The sequence below is a fragment of the Pipistrellus hanaki genome (genome assembly GCF_964339955.1).
Source record: "Pipistrellus hanaki genome assembly, chromosome: 1".
NCBI classification, from domain to species: Eukaryota; Metazoa; Chordata; class Mammalia; order Chiroptera; family Vespertilionidae; genus Pipistrellus; species Pipistrellus hanaki.
The window spans coordinates 210,097,575-210,118,031 of record NC_140503.1 but is presented as its reverse complement, the minus strand read 5'-3'; the positions used below and the strand labels follow the sequence as shown (position 1 = coordinate 210,118,031).

General features: G+C 66.5%; 1 protein-coding gene across 6 annotated transcripts; it reads left to right on the top strand.

The window, feature by feature from the left end:
* Positions 1-1,805: 1,805 nt before the first annotated feature.
* UVSSA (UV stimulated scaffold protein A) lies at positions 1,806-20,275 on the top strand. Of its 6 annotated transcripts, none has more exons than XM_084878269.1 (14): positions 1,806-1,867; positions 2,633-2,732; positions 3,754-4,084; positions 4,571-4,691; positions 5,338-5,700; positions 6,459-6,571; positions 7,398-7,530; positions 13,078-13,191; positions 14,896-15,034; positions 15,359-15,484; positions 15,742-15,925; positions 16,120-16,231; positions 18,465-18,639; positions 20,026-20,275. In XM_084878269.1, exons 2-14 carry the CDS (start codon positions 2,635-2,637, stop codon positions 20,117-20,119), a joined length of 2,103 nt encoding a protein of 700 aa, XP_084734395.1. In that variant the 5' UTR covers positions 1,806-1,867; positions 2,633-2,634; the 3' UTR covers positions 20,120-20,275. The 6 variants fall into 6 exon arrangements, with proteins under 6 accessions (XP_084734395.1, XP_084734398.1, XP_084734397.1 ...); XM_084878272.1 differs by lacking the exon at positions 1,806-1,867 and adding an exon at positions 1,879-1,897; XM_084878271.1 differs by lacking the exon at positions 1,806-1,867 and adding an exon at positions 1,883-1,901.
* The last annotated feature ends 182 nt before the right edge of the window (positions 20,276-20,457 follow it).

Below are 20,457 nucleotides of genomic sequence, written 5' to 3'. Positions count from 1 at the left end.
TGGGTCCCCGCCGGCAGCAAGGGCTCCCTCCGAGCAGTTCCCCAGGAATCTTTAGCTGGAAGGTTTTAAATCCACACCCAAGGATGCTTTTTTCATTGATTTTATTTTTTTTAATTATTTTACTGATTTTTTACAGAGAGGAAGGGAGAGGGACAGAGAGCTAGAAACATCGATGAGAAACATGGACCAGCTGCCCTCCGCACACCCCCCACTGGGGACGTGCCCACATCCAATGTACATGCCCTTGACCGGAATCGAACCTGGGACCTTTCAGTCCCCAGGCCAACACTCTATCCACTGAGCCAAACCGATTTCAGCTTCCATTGATTTTTAGAGGGGAAGTGAGGGAAGAGGGAAAGAGAAATATTGATATGAGAGAGATACATTGATTGGTTGCCTCCTACACATGTCCCGATGGCCGGGATCGAACCTACAACCCAGGTGCAGGCCCTTGACCGAGAGTCAAACCCTGAGCTCCTGGTTCATAGGTCGATGCTCAACCATTAGCCACACCAACTGGGCCTCAAGTCAGTCTTGAAAGAGAGCGAGTCCCTCTTGCAATACTTATTTTCTACTTCTGAGTTGTCTTGGCTTTTCTAGTTTCCTTGCATACATTTTAGGATCAGCTCATAAAAGTCTGCAAAAAAGCTTCCTTGTGGGCCCACGTCCTTAGTCGTCCACCCCGTTTTCCCAGCCTTGAGCACCTGTGTGCGCTGGGTGCCACGCTGAGCACCAGGCCGAGCAGGTCCCCGAGACCAAAGCACAGGGGCCAAGCAGGCCTCTGGGAGGAAAGGCTGAGGCAGGCGGCACGTGGCCTGTGGGGCAAGGGCAGGGCACAGAGCATGTGCAAAGGCCCGGAGGCCCAGTACAGAGCTCGGTGGGCATGGGTGCAGGGCCTGGCTGTGAGTGGAGAGTGAGCCAGGGCCTTCCTCTGGGCTGCTGGCCTGGAGCCCAGGAACAGGTGATGGCCAGTTGGGGTGCTTGGGGAGCACTGGGTGCAAAGGTCCAATGTGGCTGGACCCCAGTTCCCAGGCTGCACCAGGAGCCCCCGCGGTCAGGATGTCCACACCCCTCAACCTCCCAGGATGCGGGCCGTGGAGCAGCCATTGGGCAGGGCGAGGGGAGTCCCGGGAAGGAGACTGGGGTCCAGGCAGGTGGGTCACCTGCAGAGGCGGCTCCGAAAAGGGTGCTGGGCAGGGGCTGGAGCCGGTCCACGGCCCTTCCCCTCTGCAACGGAGCCCACGGAACCAGTCCACGGCCCTTCCCCTTCGCATCGGGCCCCACGGAGCCGGCCCGTGTGCCCGCCCCAGGGGCAGCCCTATCAGGATGTTCCTGGCACCAGGGGCGGTGGCCTGGGCACCTTGGGAGAAACGCGCACCAGCTCCCACCCGGCCCGGCTCCGGCGAGCCTCCTGGCGGCCGCGACGTGAACCCCGATCCCGCACCCCTCCGGCCAGCCCGGCACGCGCAGGCGCAGGCGCGCGCGGCCCCTTTAAAGACTTGCTGCGCCCTCCCGCCTCCTTTTTGTCCCGCGTCGTCCGCGGCGGACGCTCTATCCCTTCCCGCCCCTGCAGGGAGCGCGCTCATGTCACCGCGCAGACTTCGGCCCCGCCCCCGCCCCCAGGGTCAGGCCGACCCATTGGCTGCGATCTCGGATCACGTGATAGAGGGCGGGCCCTCCACCGGAACAGGCGGGGCTCGGGCCAGAGCGGCTGCGTCGCGCCGTAGTAAACGCGGACGTCACCTCACTGATCTCCGCGCTCCGCCTGGACCGGGGCGAGCCAATGACTGGCGCGGTCTTGGGCACGTGGCAGGAGGCGGGCCCTTCGCCGGAAGGGGCGGGGCGAGACCAGCTACCGGGTGGCGCGGTAGGTGCTGTGGTGGCTGCGTCGTTGGACGTGGGTGCGAGTTCCGCTTTGGGGGCTGGCGGGCGGGGCGGAGCGGAGCGGGGCGGGGCGGGGGTCGGGTCCCCGGGACGCCGGCCGAGCCCGCCCGCAGGGCCCCTGTGGAGCCGCCCCCGAAGTTACTGCTCTCGAGCGCTCCTTCCGGGACGCGCCAGCCCGGTGCCCGCCGCCCTGCTCCTGCCCGGCCTCCAGGTGCCCCCGGGCGCAAGTCCGCTCCCGGAGAGAGGCGGCGGCCCCCGGCCCCGCGGCCGGGCCTGGGTGCGGAGTGGGCAGGACGTGGGCGTGGGCTCTGCGGACGGCAGACCCTTCAACTCCAGGCGGCCGCCCCACGGCCCCTCCCACCTCCGCATCGGGTCCCCCGGAGCAGGTCCGCGTCCCCGCCCAGGGCAGCCCCGTCCGGAGGCTCATGGCAGCTCCCTGCCGCGCGCCCCACTCCCCAGAGGTAGCTTCGGCTGTTGCACTTTCCCTCGTTCCCGCCCACAGCGCCTTGCTGCCCTCGGCCGGGACGTGCCTTGCACGGCTCTTCTTTGGCACCAGGAGGCTGTGTCCTGGGGCGGGCGGTGGACCCCGGCCTCGGCCCCGCCTCCCGGTCCCGCCTCCGGGTCCCGCCTCTGCCTCCGCCTCCGCCCCAGGCCCGGCCCCGCCCCACTGTGGGCGCTAGAGGCCGGGCCCTCGGAGCCGGGGAAGGAAGCACTGGCTGCCCCTGAGCTCCCTGCCTTCCGCGTCTAGAGATGGACCAGAGACTCTCCGAGCTGATCGAAGACCTCACAACCTCCGGAGAGCCCCAGCTGAACCCCGCGAAGATGAAGGAGCTGAAGAAGATCTGCAAGTATGTCAGGTTCGGCGTCCCGCGGGGACTGGCCGCCCAGCGAGCCCGAGCCCCTCCCGCGGGCTTCCCCTGGGCCCCCGGCATGTCTCACTGGCCTACGTCTCAGGCCCCCACCGGCGCCTCAGCGGGGAAAGAACCCCAAACGGGCCGCCCGGCCGCTGCCCCAGGCCCTGCAGCGTTGGGGGCAGTGGTCCCGGTGGGGGTGCGGGAACACGGTGGGACCGGGGCGGAGTCCGGTCTCCCGTGTGGGTGATGGGTGTGTCTCTGGAGGGCACACGTCTGCTGCTGTAATGGGCGGCCTAGGCCATGGGGGAAGGGGAGGGGTCCCAGGAGGGCAGGTGGCCCCTGGGGGTGGCCTGTGTGGCACCCCGCCCTCCTCTCCCGCTCAGACCCCGGGGACGTGGGCGGAGCTTTGTGGGTCATCCTTACAAAGCAGGAGATTGGGAGGATTGCTCATTAAGTGATGAAAAACTTACATTTCCACCAAAAGGTGTCAGCCCAGACCGGGTTTCACGGTTTTCCCAGAAAACCCCCATCAGCAGTGGCGCTCGGGCAGTCGGCAGGTAGTGGGTGCACCTGCTCAGCAGAGGAAAGCCAGGGGGCTTGACCCGGCTGCGACCCCAGTCCCGTTTCCCTGATGCTGTGTCCTGTAACTTCCACGTGTCTGAGGCTCACTCGATTCAACCGTTTAAGACTAAAAACCATTCTTGGCTTGTGGGCTTCTTTTGTTATGTCTTTTTGCTTAAGCTCACTTGAGGATATTTAGAGAGAGGAAGAAAGAGGAAGAGGACCATCCAGGGGCCGCCTCCCGTACCCTCCTAACTGGCGTTGAACCCACACCCTTTGGTGTGCAGGACGACCTCTAACCCACGGAGCACCGGCCGGGCCGGGCTCCGGTTCTCCAGAAGCAGAAGGGGGCTGGGGCTGGCCGCTCGAAGGGGAGAGTGAGGGCAGAGGGCGCGCGTCCCTGCCTCTTGTGGATACCCCCCACGCGGCGTGTAACGGCTGTGCTGGGTCCCAGGTCCTCGGAGGAGCAGCTGAGCCGCACCTACCACCTGCTGACGGCCCAGCTGAGGCAGGAGCACGCCGAGATCCGCCTCTCCGCCTTCCAGATCGTGGACGAGCTCTTCGCCCGCTCCCACCTGTTCAGGCTGCTGGTCGTGTCGGACTTCCAGGGGTTCCTGGAGCTCACGCTGGGCACCGACCCCCGGCAGCCCCTGCCGCCGCCCCGGGAGGCGGCCCAGAGGCTGAGGCAGGCCGCGGCCCGGGCCGTCCAGGGCTGGAGCGAGAAGTTCGGCGCGGCCTATAAGAAGCTCGCCTTGGGCTACCACTTCCTGAGACACAGCCAGCAGGTGGGCGGGCCGTGGCCCGCGTCGAGGGGGCCAGATCTGCGGGGACCTCGGCGGCTGGGCCGGGGCTGGGGACGGAGCAGGCCTGAGAGTGGCCAGCAGGTGGAGGCAATGCTCTGGGAGGAAGCCGGGACGCCCTCCCTGGGTGAGTGGGGCGGAGCCTGCCGACCTGGTGCCTGCAGGTGGGCGGGGGAAGGAAGGACAGGGAGTCCGCTTCTCAGCTAACAAGCCCCCACCCTCGGCCCCTCCCACCCTTTGGGTGCCGCCTGTCCCAGCGTCCTCGCCAGCAGCCACCCTCCCTGCCGATGGGAGTGACCGCCTGGCTGTTGGATGGCGCTGCAGGCTGGGCTCTTGCAGGGTCCCCTGTGACCCTGAACTGGGCACACTGAGGCCTGGCCGTGGGCCGTGGGCCGATGTGCTTCTCTTGGGCCTGTTTTGACTTTTTTGGCTTCTGTTCAGTTGGGTCTTATCTGTATCTCAATTTCTCAGGTGGATTTCCAGGATGTGAACGCCAGGACTCTGGCGGAGAGAAAGCGCGAGGAGGAGAAGCAGAGGCGTTTGGACAGAATCTACCGGGAAAGGTCCGAGCAGGCCGTGCGGGAGATGGAGGGTGAGTCTCCAGGACGCGGCAGGGGAGAGGGGCGGCAGGTGGACAGACCAGCTGGGCAGGACCCCTGCTCTGGCCCAAGAAACCTCTCCTGGTGGGAGGCCGGAGGGGCCCTGTGAGCCGCGCCCGCCTCTCCCCACCCCCAGGTGGCCACGCTGACAGCCCCTCCCCACGTTGCCCAGGCAGGGAGATAAGATGTGTGTCCTTCGGTGGCCTGTGGTCTGAGCTTTACTCCTCGTCTCCCGGCCTCACTTGCTCTTGCCAGCCCCGCCAACCCCAGCACTTGCTTTCACAGCCAGGGTGTGAGCAGGGTGAGGTGGCCCTGCCTCTGGCCGGGGCGAGGCAGGTGCACAGCAGGTCCCTGGGCCCAAGGTGGGCATGGGTGCAGGTGCGCTCAGGCTGGGGTGGGGGGTCCTCATGGCCTGAGGCAGCTCGTGCACGTGTAACTCAGACCTGCGGAGGAGGGGCTGTCGCCGCTGCGAGAAGACCCTCGGGCAGCAGGACGTGGGAGGACGGCCTGGGGCTGCGGCTGCAGCCGGGTGCTGGGCTGGGGGGCCTGAGCTGCGGCAGCCCGCCTGCTGCTGGATGGGTCTCCTCGGTGGGCGGTGCTATCCTGGGACGTGACTGACGAGCGTCTTGATCTTCGCAGAAATGTGCGGGGACATCCGGGGCTGCCTCGCGGAGGTGGACAGCTGCTTCCAGCTGCTGGTGCCCTTTGACCTGGGGCTGTGCCGGGGGGCCGTCTCGCCTGCCACAGCCTCTGGTGCACCCGAAGTGGGCCCCCCTCGCCCAGCCAGCGCCCCAGACCTGGGGGATGAGGAGCAGCCCTGCTGCAGCAAGAGCCTGCCTGCCTGTGTGCGCCACCCGGTGGCTGCCACGGGGGCCTCCTCGGAGGACGAGGAGGACGAGGAGGAGGAGGAGGAGGAGGAGGGGGACAGCGACCAGGAGGACTTTGTGCGGAGCCACGGGCTGGGCTCCCACAAGTACACGCTGGCCGTGGAGCTCTCCTCAGGTGCCTGCCCTCCGCTGCTCCGGCTCCTCATGGCCGCGGCCAGGGCCTCGGCGCTTTCCGCAGCCCAGACTTCTTGGGGCTGAGAGCAGGGCCCGGCCCCCGGGTGGGGTGAGGTTGTGGGTCCCAAGGCCCGCCCTGCACCCTCATGGGGACGTGCAGCGAGGCCGCCAGCTGTCCTGGAGCACGGGGGTGGCTGTGGCTGCTGCCCAGTCCGTCAGGGTCACAGGGTGGCCGCCAGAGCCGGGGAGAAACGAGGTGGAGAAGCAGCTTCTCTCTGCGTCTGCAAAGATACAGGTGTGCCGCTCAGAGCCCACAGGGCCTGGTGCCCCAGCCTCGCAGCTTCACCCCAGACATCCGCCGCCTCTCGCCTCGCTACCTCCTGGCCCCAAAGGCCATGACTGGGGTGTGGGCGGTGAGCCCCAAGGACCTGCCCACCTGTGCCCGGGCAGGGAGCTGGCAGCTGGTGGGAGGTGAGGTGCAGCTGGACTGGCTGGGCACAGGGAGAAGCCGGCCCTCACCCTGAGCAGTGGGGGCAGCGTGGAGGTCCGGTCTGTCTGTCCGGGAAGCTCCAGAGGTCTAGGGCTGGGGGAAAGGACGGTCAGGTCAGGCTGACCTGGTCTTCGCCAAAATCATAAAGCAGCAGGTCTTCTTGGGCGTCAGGCTTGGGGTCCCACGGGGTTGTGACGCGGTTGGGATGGGCAGGAGTGCCGGTGACCTGCCGGACCCTGGTCCCTCTGGTGACCCCCGCGCCCTTGCAGACGGCCTCAGGGTGCAGGAGACCGAGGACAATCGCGCTGTCATCCAGTCGGCCCAGGATGCCCTCAAGCTCATCCAGAACAAGTTCCTGCCGGCCGTGCGCGCCTGGGTCCAGGTGAGGCCGGGGTCCTGGGTCCGGGGAGGCCAGGCGCCTGGGTCCGGGGGAGGCTGGGTCAGGGGAGGCCGGGCTCCTGGGTCCAGGTGAGCCTGGGCTCCTGAGTCCTGGGTCCGGGGAGGCCGGGCTCCTGGGTCCAGGTGAGGCTGGGCTCCTGAGTCCTGGGTCTTGGGGAGGCTGGGTCCGGGGAGGCTGTGTGCCTGGGTCCTGGGTCCGGGGGAGGCTGTGTGCCTGGGTCCTGGGTCCTGGGTCCGGGGAGGCTGTGCGCCTGGGTCCTGGGTCCGGGGAGGCTGGGCGACTGGGTCCTGGGTCAGGGGAGGCTGTGTGCCTGGGTCCTGGGTCCGGGGAGGCTGTGTGCCTGGGTCCTGGGACCGGGGAGGCTGTGTGCCTGGGTCCTGGGACCAGGGAGGCTGTGCGCCTGGGTCCTGGGTCCGGGGAGGCGGGGAGGCTGTGTGCCTGGGTCCTGGGTCTGGGGAGGCTGTGTGCCTGGGTCCTGGGTCTGGGGAGGCTGTGTGCCTGGGTCCTGGGTCAGGGGAGGCTGTGTGCCTGGGTCCTGGGTCCGGGGAGGCTGTGTGCCTGGGTCCGGGGAGGCTGTGTGCCTGGGTCCTGGGTCCGGGGAGGCTGTGTGCCTGGGTCCTGGGTCCGGGGAGGCTGTGTGCCTGGGTCCTGGGTCCGGGGAGGCTGTGTGCCTGGGTCCTGGGTCCGGGGAGGCTGTGTGCCTGGGTCCTGGGACCGGGGAGGCTGTGCTCCCGGGTCCGGGGAGGCGTGCTTGGGGAGTGCAGGGGGGGTGCCCAGCCCCCCGGGTGACGCGCCCCCTTGCTGGCAGCTGTTCACCCGCGCAGGTACCCGTGGCCAGCACTTGGAGGCCGCCATCGACTTGAAGGCTGACCTGGAAACCGCCCTGCGGAGATCCCAGGAACTGCACATTGAGCCCGAGGGGCCTCGCAGCAGGCAGGCGAGTGGGGTGAGGAGGGGAGGGAGCTGGGGGGGGCGGCGAAGTCTCTGGCCCTGGCTCAGCCCTCTAAGCAGAGCGCTGGGCTCTGGTGCATTCTGTCCCTCCTCACCAGACCCTGAGGAGGGAGAGGGGCTGGGTCAGGGAGCCCCAGTCCCTGCTCAGTTTCTGAGCAGTTGGGCCTCAGCTTTGTGGGGTGTGCAGCCGCCTGGGACCAGCAGAGGGCGATCTTGTCTTCTTCAGGGAAATGCCCAGCAGAGGGTGCAGGCGGTGGTGAGCCCAGTGGCTGGCGGTGTGGCCATGGGCATGTGAGCTGCTTGCAGAGGCTGTGTCAGCACCTCCACCACCTCCGAGCTCACAGGGACACGCGCCTCTCACGGGTGGGAGCCTGAGTGCTGCCCCAGGCGTCTGGGTGCTGTGTGGGTGGGAGAGTCAGTGTCCAGCCTGGTGGTCTGGGGCAGCTCCAGGCCGCGTGGGGCAGGAGCAGCTCGGGGAGCGGGAAGCGGTTGGTCGAGGAGATGCCCATTCTGAAGGCTGGAGAGCCTGGCCAGGCGAGAGACTGACTGGGGGCGTGTGTGTCCAACAGGGTAAACTGAGGCGGGCGCTGTGCGTGCGGCAGGGCAGGCAGGGGTCTGATTGAGTGCAGGGAGCAGCGGAGGCGCCTCCGCCTCGTCTCTGCCTGTCAGGAGAGCAGGGAAGGAGGGGCGGGCGCGGAGACGAGACCGGCTCGGAGCTGATGTGCAGGCGCTCGCCGGAGTCCTTGGAGACAGTGCTCATTCCCGGGGCTGTAGATGGAGCGATTGGGTGGCTGAGTGGCAGCGCCCGGCTCAGGTGCGCGCCGTTCCCAGAATAGACGCCGCTATCTGTGCATCAGCTCCGTGCGTCCGCGCCGGCGGCTGCTGCGGGCTGCGGTTAGAAATGAGGATCGCCTTGTTCTCGGCTGGCTTTCGTGTAAGATGCCCGGGGTTAGATCCCGGCCTCCGGGTCCCCCTTCGTCCGGGGCCCGGCGGAGTGGGTGCTGGTTCCGGAAGTGACTTACACATCTGAGAACGGGCCACAGGTGTGAGAGGGCGGGCGCACCTGGTCCAGCGACCCCGAGCCCCAGACGCGGGCGGGAGCCTGGCCTCCGAGGTCCGGCCGCGGGCCCTCTGCTCTCAGCTGCTCTGTAACTGTGCCTTTTTCTTTGATTTCTGCATCTGTCTGTGTAGCCACTGGTTCCTACGTACTGTTTTGCTCTTGATGTAGAGGTCCTGTCTTTAAGAAATATCTGAGCCGGTTTAAATGGTCTGACTGTGCTTTATAGAGGTCTCGCCGCCTCCGCCGGGAGACGCCGGGATAAATCTCGCCCCGATCGATAGGCGCATCCCTGGGAGAGTCCGTCTCCGCGGCCGGCGGTGATCGCGGCTGCCTGCCCGCTACCCTGATAAACATCCCCTGGAAACTTCTAATTATGGAGCTAAGATCAGCAATTACTTAGTGTTGTGTAATTAACAGAATAGTAATTTCCCCTAACCAATACGTCAGAAAAAAATAATCTTAGTGTCAGTCCGTGTGAACTGCCCGCAGTGGGTTGGAATAACACTGGCTTTGTGCTTAAAGGGCAGAAACCCACACGGGCGCCCTTGCTCTCACCGTCGTCCTGGCGGGGCCTCGGCACGTGCGGGCCCCTGGTCTGTGCCGCGCGGTGAGGCCTGTGGGCCTGGCTTCCTGTAGGTGAAAAGGACAGAGCAGGAGACGCAGGAATGAAATGTTGGACGTGTCAGGCTCCCCGAGAGGCAGAGGAGCTAAATCAGGGACGTGGGGACCTTGTGCTCGGCAGGGCCGGTAAACAACCTTCCTGTGACGGGCCCTCCATCACACTGAAGGCCAGGCCGCTGCCTCGAGGGCTGAGGAGGGAGGTCCGCATGCCGCTCTCCCGAGGACCGGGCGCATCGCAGCCAGGCCTCTCCCTCCAGCCGCCCAAACACCGTCTCCCCCCACCCCCCCTGTCCTGTGAGCACCTGCACCAGTCACCCTCCCACCACCCTGCCAGCCTCTGCTCCAGCACCTTCACGTGCTCCTCACTCCTAAGCCAGCTCCCCCAGGGGTTGTGCTGCAGCCCATTTTACAGGTGGGAAGACTGAGTCGGGCAGTTGTGAGCCTTGCCTTCCTCCCAGGGCTGAGGCTGAGCCACCCAGGGAGGGCGCCACCCACAGTGTCACAGGGTGGGAGTCCTGCCTCAGAGCTCCGGGAGGCCAGGCTGAGACAGAGAGCCAGACTCCTCTTCGAGCTTCCTCTCCATGCTGGGCGCGCCTCGCCAGCCGGGAAGCGATTGTCCCATCAGGTGCAGGAGCTGGGGGAGGAGGCTCTGTGCCCCTGCCCTCTCCCACGGCCGGGGCCTCCATGGCACTCTTGTGGTCGCTGGAGGAGAGGGCTGTCCGTGTGGACCAAGCCTGGCGTGGGCACCCGGCCTGTCTCTGGCTGCCATCCGCCTGAGGTTCGTGGATGCGCCCGCCTGTCTGCCTGCTGCCCATTCGCCCAGACCCAGCAGGGCTGGCCCCCAGCCTCACCCCGAGATGGCCCCAGGCGGCAGCTGGAGCCCCACAGCCCGGCTGTGCGCAGCTCACTCCTGAGCCGTCGGACCAGAGGGGAGGGACAGCCCTTCGCGGACGGGCGGCCGCGTCCCCAGCTCGCGGCTGGCCACGCAAGCCGTGGGTCCCTGCTCACCACCGTCAGCCCGCACCGCGTCCTCTGCTCCGATGCTGCCGAGATAGCGGCCTGGCTGGGCAATTTGCACGGCCTTCTGGGAGGGCATTAGCATATAAATAGCCGCCGGATGACGGCCATCACAGCTGAGCACGTTTAATTTTTAGTTTATAAGATAGAATGGGGTTTTAAACGCATAGCCATCAAGGCTGAGAGACAAATGCAGGTGGGAGCTCACTTGTCTGACGAGGCCCTACATCATTTTTTTTTAAAGGGAAACACACATAAACCGAACAAAAGTGATTTCTTGGGTGAAAAGTAATTGAGATTGCGCACCAAGTTAATTAGATCGCACAGAATTTATTTAATGTCCCAGCTGTATCGGGCGGGCCGGCGGGCGGGCGGGCTGGCGGCCGTGCCCTGTGCGAGCTGCTTCCCATTCCTTCTCAGTAATTAGCAACCCCGCTGCCGCACTCTGCAGACGAACTGCGTTGTGTATTTCAGCCGTTTTATCGCTTGTTTAATTATGAGTGTGGAGGCTCATTTTTCTAAATCCTTTTAACTGTGGTGAGAGTCTGTCCGTAGAGCCAGCGAGGCCATGGCCGCCTCCGGGCCTCCTGGCCGCGGCGGGCTGTGCGTCTGAAAGCTGGGAACAGCGCAGGAGGAGCCTGGTGGCCGCAGAACTGACCGCCTGCCGGGCCCTCACCGGTCAGCATGAGCATGTGGCTGCCGTGGCCTTGATGAGCTCCCGACGAGGCCAGGCCTCGTGGCGATCTGAAGCTGCTCCAGGGAGCTGGCAAGGAAAGCCCAAGGGCCTGCCTCCAGCGGAGGCCCCCTCAGGGCGGGACCTCCTCCTGGGCCTGCTCTTCCTGCCCCCAGTGTCTCCCCCCCCCTCAGTGCAGGCTTCCAACCCCATCCGTGACCTTTGCCACGTGGGGAGGTTGTTGCTGCTGCTCGGGGCTGGCCCAGGCGCTCAGGTGCAGGCCTCCGAGGCCAGCTGTGCTGTGGCCGTGGCCGTGGCCGTGAGAGGAGTGGGAGGCCCACGGGCAGGCCACCCATGGAGGCCACGGAGGGCTGGCAGCAGAGCCTTCCACGAAGTGGAGCTTCTGGCTTTCCCTGCCTTCCAGGGCGAACAGCTGCCTGGAGCCCCATGCAGGCTCCCTGGGACCGGACCCGGCAGCGGGAGCTGTCGAGCTGAGGGTGGTGCTGGCCAGAGGCTGCTCTCGGCCGCAGTGAGCTGTGACCAGCGCCCAGGGCGAGCCCTGCGGGCACCTCCCGCAGCGGGCACCTCCCGCAGGCAGTTCTCACAGGCCCGGCCGCCTGCCCTGGCAGAGGCCCCCGCCCAGCCTGCCCTGGACTCCGAGCGGAGGCCACGCTCCAGGCTAAGGAGTGGAGTGGACACTTCGGGGAAGAAGGTGTGGCTCCTGGTAGTTAGCTCGGCAGCTAAGTATTTTTTAGAAAGTGGAAATTTAATACACGTCCCTGGTGAAACTCGAGGGTGGGAGCAATCAGCATACTACTTTATGAAAATGACCCCCATATTTAAAACCTGGCATCCATGTTATGCATTGTAGCACGGCCGGTCCACATCTACCTTTTAGAAAATTAAAAGACATAAATTCTGTTTAGTGTTGGATGCGCAGTGTGCAGGCCGGGCCGTCATGCCCTCAAACCTTGGGCTGCTTTCCACCTTTCATAAATTCCTGGGGAGATTCTATACAAAAATAATTTTCAGGTCTGCGGCTCATTGTTATTCAAACGTGATTGATTGTCGTCATTTGCTCAGCTTGGGAGTTAAGTGCCCCTGTCATTTCCGAAGAGCATAATTGGGACGTTTCACAGGTCAGCGGCGGAGACAGGCTTCCCTTTGATCAGTGTTAGGCCGATAACAAAAATTGCCGTTTCCAGTGATTGATGTCCCCGCACTCAGATGCAGGGCTGCGGGAACCCAAACCGAGTGCATTTGCATCTGATTATGCCTCTGGGCGGCCAACCGCAGGTACCGCCTGCAGCCGAGGGTGCCAGCGACGGCTGTGGGGCCACGAGAGGCCGCCCCCCTCTGGTCGGCGTTGTGTCGGGATTTCAGGAGCGAGGGCCTGTGTCAGATGACCGCCTCCTGCGTTTGCCTGACACCTGAACAGCCCAGCCCGTCTTGGTGCGCCTGCGACAGGGTCTCCCTTCCGGCCCTGCCTTAGGGGCCTGGCCGGAAGGCACAGTGGGTGGGGTTTCTGGGTGCCTCCTGCTGTGGCCCTCTCCTCTCCAGGACCGCTGACGGGTGGCTCCCCTGGGGTGGGGGCGGAGCAGTCCTGGGCTGTGGAAGCTTCTGGCAGGACGCTGGCCGCCTCCCAGTGTGTGTGGCCCTGCACACGGGTGTGTGCGTGGCCTTGGGCGCCGTGTGGCAGCTCCCACTGAGCTGTGCTGCCAGAAAGGGGCGGGACCTCGTCCAGAGGGACCTTTGGGTGGGTGGGTGGGGCTTTGTAACATCGTGTTAAGGACAGAATGTTCCAGAAGTGCTGTGGTCACATCAGCATCCGAGGCCTGAGTGAGGAGCTGGCCCCAAACAGGCACGGTGCTGGGCCGCGCCGAGCTGGGCTGTCACCCCCCTGGCCTTGCCTTTCAGGGTGAGACCTGCTCTGGGGGGCTCTGAGGTGGTGCCTGCTGCAGGTCTGGCCGCGGGCAGCAGGCAGGTTCGTGTTGGGTATGAAGGGGGCGCTGAGGGGTGCACAGCGCTGGTGGTTTAGGAGCGAGGGGACGGGCGTGGAGACAGGTCAGGGAGCACAGCCACCACGCTGACCCCAGCTGGGGCCCCGCCACCTCCACCTCCACCTCTGCCTGCTCCTCCACTCAGCCTTGGGTGTCCCACAGACAGCGGCCCAGGTGGACGGGGACGAGGACGAGGACGAGGACGATGGCGACTTCGTGGAGGTGCCGGAGAAGGAGGGGTACGAGGCCTGTGTCCCTGAACACCTGTGGCCTGAGGACGGTGAGTGCGGAGGGCGGGCACGGGCCTCGGTGGGGTCTGGGCCACGGAGGGGGAGCTGAGCGCGGTCGGGCCACGGTGCTGAGGTGGCGCGGTGCCCTGGCGCGCTGCAGCCGCCCCCGTCCGCCTCCGCACTGCCCTCAGGAGCCCGGCCGCTGCGGCTGCTCCTGCTCCGTGGAGCCGGGCGGACACGGCCCGTTTCCGGGAGGGGCTTTATCTCCCTAATCCTGCGTCTGTCAGGACGCCATCTCTTCCTCACATTTACATTTTAATTACAAGGCCAGCTGCACTGGGCAAAATCAATAGTGTCAGGCGGAGGCTGGCTGCGGGCCGCCTCCCCGGATTGATCCATCCACCGCGGCCTCCGCACTCCGGCGTCGGTGCCACTCGTCAGCGCACACAAAAGGAGGTGTGGGCATCCCCTGGTTCTCATGGAAGCAGCGTGGGAGCCGTGGCCGTGGCCGTGGCCGTGGCCTGCCCTTCCAGTCTTCCCCTGAAAGTTCCCCGAACGCCACGTGTGCCCCGCCTGCTCTCTGGCTTCACGTGGAAAGTCTGTCAGCGAGATTGATTTTCTACCGCGGTGTGAAAACGGTGGTTTTCTTAGTGCCGGAGTATTTACCCCTCTAACACGCTTACCCATCTTTTTAATGGCTTAAAACAACAAATCAATGAAAAATATATTTCATTCTTGTAACTCAGGAATTCTCATATTGATCCTGGCTGTGACTGTATCCACCCAGACCCAGTGTCATTACCAGCCTCTCCTGTGCGGGCACGCATGTTCGCGTGCTTTGCAGGCCACCGCGTGTTCCTGATGGCGTGCCGTCAGACTCCCAAGTGGGCGTGTGGCGCCTTCGTCAGAGGGGCCTGGGCCTCTGAGCTCGTGCTCAGGTGGCCAGAGGGGGACACAGTCCCTCTGATGGGCTCTGTCCTGGGTCCCCCCCCTCAGCATGGGACCCAAGAACGGGGTGGACCCCATGGTCACTCGGCAGACAGCAGAGCTCCAGGGTGTCTGGGGCAGGGCGGGCCGACATCTGTGACAGGCGGTGGGCCACGTGCGCCCTGGCAGCTGCTCCCCTCCACTCACCCCTGCTTGCTCCCCTCCGCTCCTCTCTCCTCACCCCTGCTCCCCTCTGCACCCCTGCTCCCCTCCGCTCACCCCCTCTCCCCTCTCCTCCCCTCCCCCCTGCTCTCCTCTTCACCTCTGCTCCCCTCCGCTCTCCTCTGCTCCCCTTTGCATATGGCAGGCAACTGATCAATGGTTCCCTCTCCATGTTTCTCTCTCCTTTCCTCTCTATCTAAACTCAGGGAGCGTGTCCTCAGGTGAGGATTAAAACCCAAACATTCGTGCTGATGGTCATCCCTAATAACTAAAGACTCACACTTGTATTTGCCGTCCACTGTTTGCTTCTGCGGTTTGCCAGTGTCTGCCCTCGTCGGCCCCAGGAACGTGGGGTGGACGCTGGCCTGCAGAGGCCAGGGCGTGCCGGCCTCAGGGTTGTGGTGTCCTGTGGGGATGCCGGGAGGTGCCAGCATCGAGGCTTCAGTGCCTGGTGGCAGGGCCAGCCCTCTGAGGGCTAAGCCATGGCCGCTGGAGGGTTTGGTGCACGGACCTGCAGGCCAGTGTCCACCCCACGTTCCTCCTGGGGAGGGAGCACAGTACGCGGGTCTGCCAGGACGGGGACCAGGAGGAGGACTGTGTTTCAGGGCCGGAGAAGGGCCTGGCTGCGCAGGGCTTGCTGGCGAGGAAGAGGAGGAGGACGGACGAGGAGGCGAGCGACCCCACCTCTGCTGCCGCCCAGCTCCATCGGCTCCGGGGCCACGTGCCCCCGAGCCCGAGCCCCAGGTGACTCCCGCCAGCCGCCTCCGCCCAGAGCGGGGCCTCGCGCTCCCAAGCCTGCTCCGACTCCTTGGTGACAGCCCTGGGGGCACCTCCAGCACCTGTGCCTCCGGGGGCAGTGGGGGGCGCAGGAGCAGGCGGGGGCACCCAGCACAGGGTCCGGGCCCCAGATCCAAGGCCAGCTCCCCTGCCACCCCCTGAACAGTGGGAGCTGGGCTGCCCACGGCCCCAGTGCTCCCTGGAGCCGGCCGGCCTGCACGGGGAGGGAGGGCGGCTGTGGCCGCCTCGGTGTGCGGGTCCGAGCGCCCGCTCTGTCTGTGGCCCCGGCAGCGCACCGCTGGGACCGGAGGAAGCTGGGCGGCTGGCGGCAGAGCGGGCCCGGGCACCCGTGGTGCCCTTCGGCGTGGACCTGTGCAACTGGGGCCAGGAGCAGCCTGCGGCCGGGAAGGTCCTCAAGTGAGTGCAGGCAGTCAGGTCTGGGCCCTGCCCTGCTCCCCCTCCGCCCCAGACACTCCCCTCCAGCCCTGTCACCGCGGTCTGGCCCCCTGCCCTCGCCCTCGGGCCTCCTCGCCCTGAGGGGCTGGGCCTGGGGCCCTGCGGAGGAGGAAGCTCCTCGCTGGGCTGGCCTGCTCTCCGGCCCGCAGACGGCGCGCTCTGACCTGACCTCAGCCCAGCGGGCGCTCCTGCGTGGCTCTGACAGCAGCCGCCTGCAGGGTGGAGTCTCAGCACCGCTTCTGGAAGCCCAGCGAGGTGGACGAGGAGGTGGCCAGCGCCGAGGTCTCGGAGATGCTGCGCAGCCGCCACATCACCTTCGCCGGGAGCTTCGAGCCCGTGCAGCACCGGTGCCGGGCGCCCAGGCCCGACGGCCGGCTCTGTGAGCGCCAGGACCGGCTGAAGGTGAGGCGCGGCCGGGGCCGGGCGGAGGGAGAGCGGGCTGGTGCCGGGCCGCGCCTGGGCCTGTGCCGGCTGCAGCCGTCGCTGGGCCCTGGCCGTGCGGGCCCTTCGCCTCGCTCCGTGCCGGCAGCTCCCTGGCGCCTGCCGGGACGGGGCGTGTGGCGCGCGGAGGGTGATGCCGCTCTGCTCTGCCGCAGTGCCCGTTCCACGGCAGGATCGTCCCCAGGGACGACGCGGGGCGGCCCCTGCGCCCGGAGGACAGGGCCCGGGAGCAGAGGCAGCAGCTGCAGAGGCAGGCCGGGCGCTCAGGTGAGCACTGGGTGGATCTGTGGGCACCCGGCCTCCCCCTGGGCCCCTGGGCCCACCGGCCGTGGGTCTCAGGACGCCTGTGGGAGCGGCGGGTACGCCCCTCGGAAGCCCGTCCTCACCGGCGTGTAGGCCCTGGGCTCTGAAGCAGGCTTTGCAGGCAAATGAGGGGATCGAGGCAAGAAAGCCGATTGGCTGGGCCCATGCTGCTTAGAGGGGACGGCTCGCTTCTGCCCTGATGCCTGTGACCCGGCTCTCACCAGCCCACCCTCCGCAGAGCACGTGCGCTGGGTGCGGTTTCTGTGCGTCTGCAGTGCGTGCGGCATGGGCATCCATGCGTTGGTGTGCTGTGCTGGTGTTTTACATGCCGCGTGCCTGTGCGTGTCTGGGCAGAGGCGAGGGGCGCTGGGTCTCCGGTGCTCCTCGGGGTCCTCGCCAGGGCTCCCCGTCTTCTGGCAGAGGCCGGTTCAGATGAGCTGGCCGGTGGGCTGCAGCCCCTCATCCTCACGGTCAGGACAAGGCGGGAGCTGTCTCATCCTGGTGCTGGTGCGGGTCGGCCTGGTGTGGGCACACGCTGTGGCTGGCAGCCCTCGGCCCCAAGGGGGACCCCGAGCAGCAGGCCGCGAGGTGACGTGGGCAGTGCCGTCTCCGCTGGGCAGCACGTGGGCACTCAGTAGACTGTGGTCTCAAGGCCTGGCCACCAGGTGTCTTCTCCCCAGACCCCCACAGAAGGTGGGAGGCAGCTGAGTCTGGGGGCGGGTGCTGGCCAGCGTGTGGGGTCCCCGCCGCTGTTTGTCGTCATTGTGGGTGTTTCCTTTGTGCTGAGAGACGGAGCTTAGATTGAGCCCCAGGCCCGGCCGGCGCCAGGCCCGGCCGATGGGCAGGCGGGTCGGCACCTGCTGGTCCGCGGCGCCCTCCGGAGGGGCGCGGAGCAGACTGAGTGCCTGCCTGTGTCAGCCTGGGCGGCGTTCCTGCCGCGAGGACTTGTTAACAACAGGTATGGCCGCGGCCGGGCCGGCTGGCCAGTCAGATGTGAAATAGCATCTCGGCACTAACTACAGTATCGATCCCGCCTCCCTGCACGCGGGGCAATTTTCTCTCCCGGCGCCCTCCGCGGCGACAATGCCCGGCTCAGCCGTCGCAGGATGGCGCGCCCCGGCAGCTATTGATTTTCCTCAAAGGCTTTTAAATTGCTCCTTCATTTTCCCGAGATGCTCATTCCATCTCGCGCGGGCGCCGCGTTTTCCGTTGTGTTTAAACAATTGCTCCATTCACCGGGTTCCTAAACTGTGACGCCTTCTTATTACTGGGAGATAAACTGTTTAGACAGTTTTCCTTAATCTTGGATTAATCGTCTCTGTATCTGAGCCGTGCAGCCCGCTTTCCTTCACTTCAAAAAATCAACCTGGGGAGCCTGGCCATCTGTCTGTCTGAGCACCGCTCCCCCGTGCCCTGCGTGCTCTGCCCCCCCCCTTTCCCCGCCACCTTCCCGAGTGCGTGGTGGGGGCCCAGCGCCCCCTGCGGGTCCGTCTGGGTGAGCCAGGGCGCTGTGCTGTGATCCCTCACCTGTGTGGCCCTCTGAGCTGCTGGCTGGACCGCCACCGTGTCTCCTGGTCCCCACGTGGCCTCGCAGAGCCGACCCTCCCCCAGGGGTGCGGGAGCAAGGCCCCAGGCAGGAAGGAGCACGGCCAGGCCCTGGCTGCCAGAGCGGCACCGTGGCCTCTGACCCCCTGCCTGCCCCCTGCCCGGGCCAGAGCCCCCTTAGAGCTCTTGGCAGCCCGCACACGAGCACACGGGCCGGGCCTGGGGCGGCCTGCGGCCACTGCTGCCCGGGGCCTGGCCGTGCGGGCGGTGTGGGAAGGACAGGGTCAGGGGAACACGCCTCCTCTGAGACCTGTGGTCAGGCCGCCTTTGGACCAGCCCTGTCTGCCCCCTCCGCCAGGGCCCGCCTGCTACGCACGCCCTCGGCCAGCAGCTGGTCAAGAGGCGGGGATGGGGTCTGGTGGGGCAGTCAGCCCGATGCCGGGAGGCAGCCAGCGGAGGGCCTGTCCGGGCCAGTTCTCCCGCTGGCTGTGCGGTGCTGCGTCCCGGGGCGCAGGCGTGGGGGAGCTCTGCCCTGGCCTCCGCCTGGGGAGCGGCCAGCAGCCTCCCTGCCTCCCTCCCCCGTCACCGTGGCGATCGGGAGAGGCTCGGGGTTGGTGCCGGATGATTTCTGAAGTCCCGGGTCTGTGTGCAGACTGGCAGGATCACGAGTTGATGAGAGACGTGGAGGCGGCCACGGGGGTGGACCTCGGCTCGTCCAGGGCCGGCAGGAGGGGCAGAGGCAAGAAGAGGAAGCACCCCGGCCTCACGGACCTGAAGCAGCAGGCGGACACCGCCCGCACACGCATCGCCAAGAAGGTCTTCGCCAAGTAAGAGCCCCCCCAGCCCCGGGCCTGGGGGTCCCCGGGGCCCGCAGCACCCCCTCTGCTGTGCCACCGGGCCCTGGCAGACGGGCTCCCGGCCATGGAGGGGCAGCAGGCCATTGGGTGGGGCCCGGAGCGGTTGCCGTGGTGATGGGTGAGCCTCTTCCTGAGCGGGGCTGCTGGTGCGGAGCCGGCCTGGGTCTTCTCTGGCCGGCCGACCCGGAGGGCTGGGCACTGGCCGGCGGGCCCTCATGGTCCGCGCCCAGAGGCGTCCGCCTGGCGACTTCAGGGAGGCCGCTCACCTCCAGAGCTCGGTGCCACCAGGACGGCGGTCACTCCCTGTGCTGCTCTCTCAGCCGCTTGGGTCAGGGGTCACCAGCTGGACCAGCCTGGCTGGTGGGCCTGGGCAGGGCCTGGTGGAAAGGCTGCCAGTTGTGGTCAGAAGCCGCTGTGGTCAGAGGCTCCCACCACGCGCAGGGTGTGGCCACAAAGCGTTTATGACTTCTGTCAGGGAACCCCAGGAGGCCAGGCCTCCCTCCTCAGAGGCATGCCGAGGCCTTGGGCTCTCAGCTGAGCATGCTGGGCGGTGATGCCCCTGCCCTCCTGGCTCTGTGCTGTCTCCCGGTCCAGGTGGGCTGGGCAGCAGAGCAGCTTCCTGGGTGCCCACAGGAGCCCACGGGCTCCTCCTGCTGGCTTGTCGTGTCCTTCCCTGTCCAGATGGGGCATGGCCCCAGGCCCAGGCAGGAGGCTGGTGTCCTAGATCCGCCGGGGTAAAGGGCACACTGGGTGCTGACCCCGAGAGGTGTCCTCGCTGCACCCTTGGGGCCCAGAGCGGGTGCTCGCAGCAGCTGTGTGATGGTGCCCCCTAAGGAGCCGTGGATGGCCGAGCCCCTGGGAGGGCAGAGCCTCTGGAACAGGGTCCAGCAGTCACTGCTTCGTGGCCTCGGTGGCTTCCTCCTGGGCACGGGCCCTGCTGAGCCCAGACCCACCACCACAGCCGTCGGCCGAGCGGGGTCCCGTCCGCATCTCTGCTGCACGTTCCCGAGTGTTTCCCACGGCGGTGGACGTGGCGCTGGTGTGGCTGGGCCACGGGGGCAGAGTCTGAGCTGTGCTCTCCAGCTGCACCGCCTGCATCTCGCTCCCGTCCTTGGCTGGGCGGGCCGTGCTGCCCGAGAGCCGTGGGCATTGGGAGGCCACCCTGGGATCGGGCTCCCCACTGTGGCCTCCAGCGCCGCGGGCATCGGTGAGGCCACCTCCCAGATCGGTCTCTCACCAGCTGGGAGTCCGTGAGAGGTCCGTGGGCCGTGCCTGCCTCAGGACTGATCCCCCCTCGCAGCCGGGCCTGCCAGGAACCCACCCGCTCCTGTCACATCTCGCTGTGCTCTCCCGCAGGGCAGCCGTGCAGAGGGTGGTCACCGCCATGAACCAGATGGACCAGAAGAAGCACGAGAAGTTTGCCAACCAGTTCAACTACGCGCTGAGCTAGGGGCCGGCGCTGTGCCCCCTGCTCTCAGCTCCTCTCCCTCTGCCAGGGCCGGAGGGGAGAGCCGACAGGCTGGGCCGTGGCCTCCGCCTCCAGATTGTGTTCAGTGTGAGGAACAGGTGCAGATTCCGATTAAATGCTGCGGCCGTGGGCCGCCACCATCGGGTTCCAGTCTGGCCTGCCTAAGGGCCCTGGGCGCACAGGCTCACCAGGCAGCTGTGTCCCAGCGGCATCGGCAGGACCGCGCACGCCACGTGTTCCGTGGGGAAGGGCTAGCCATGCATCTCCACGTCTGCTTGTCTGGGACCGTCTCCATTTCTCCCTCCCTCAGGGCGGAGAGC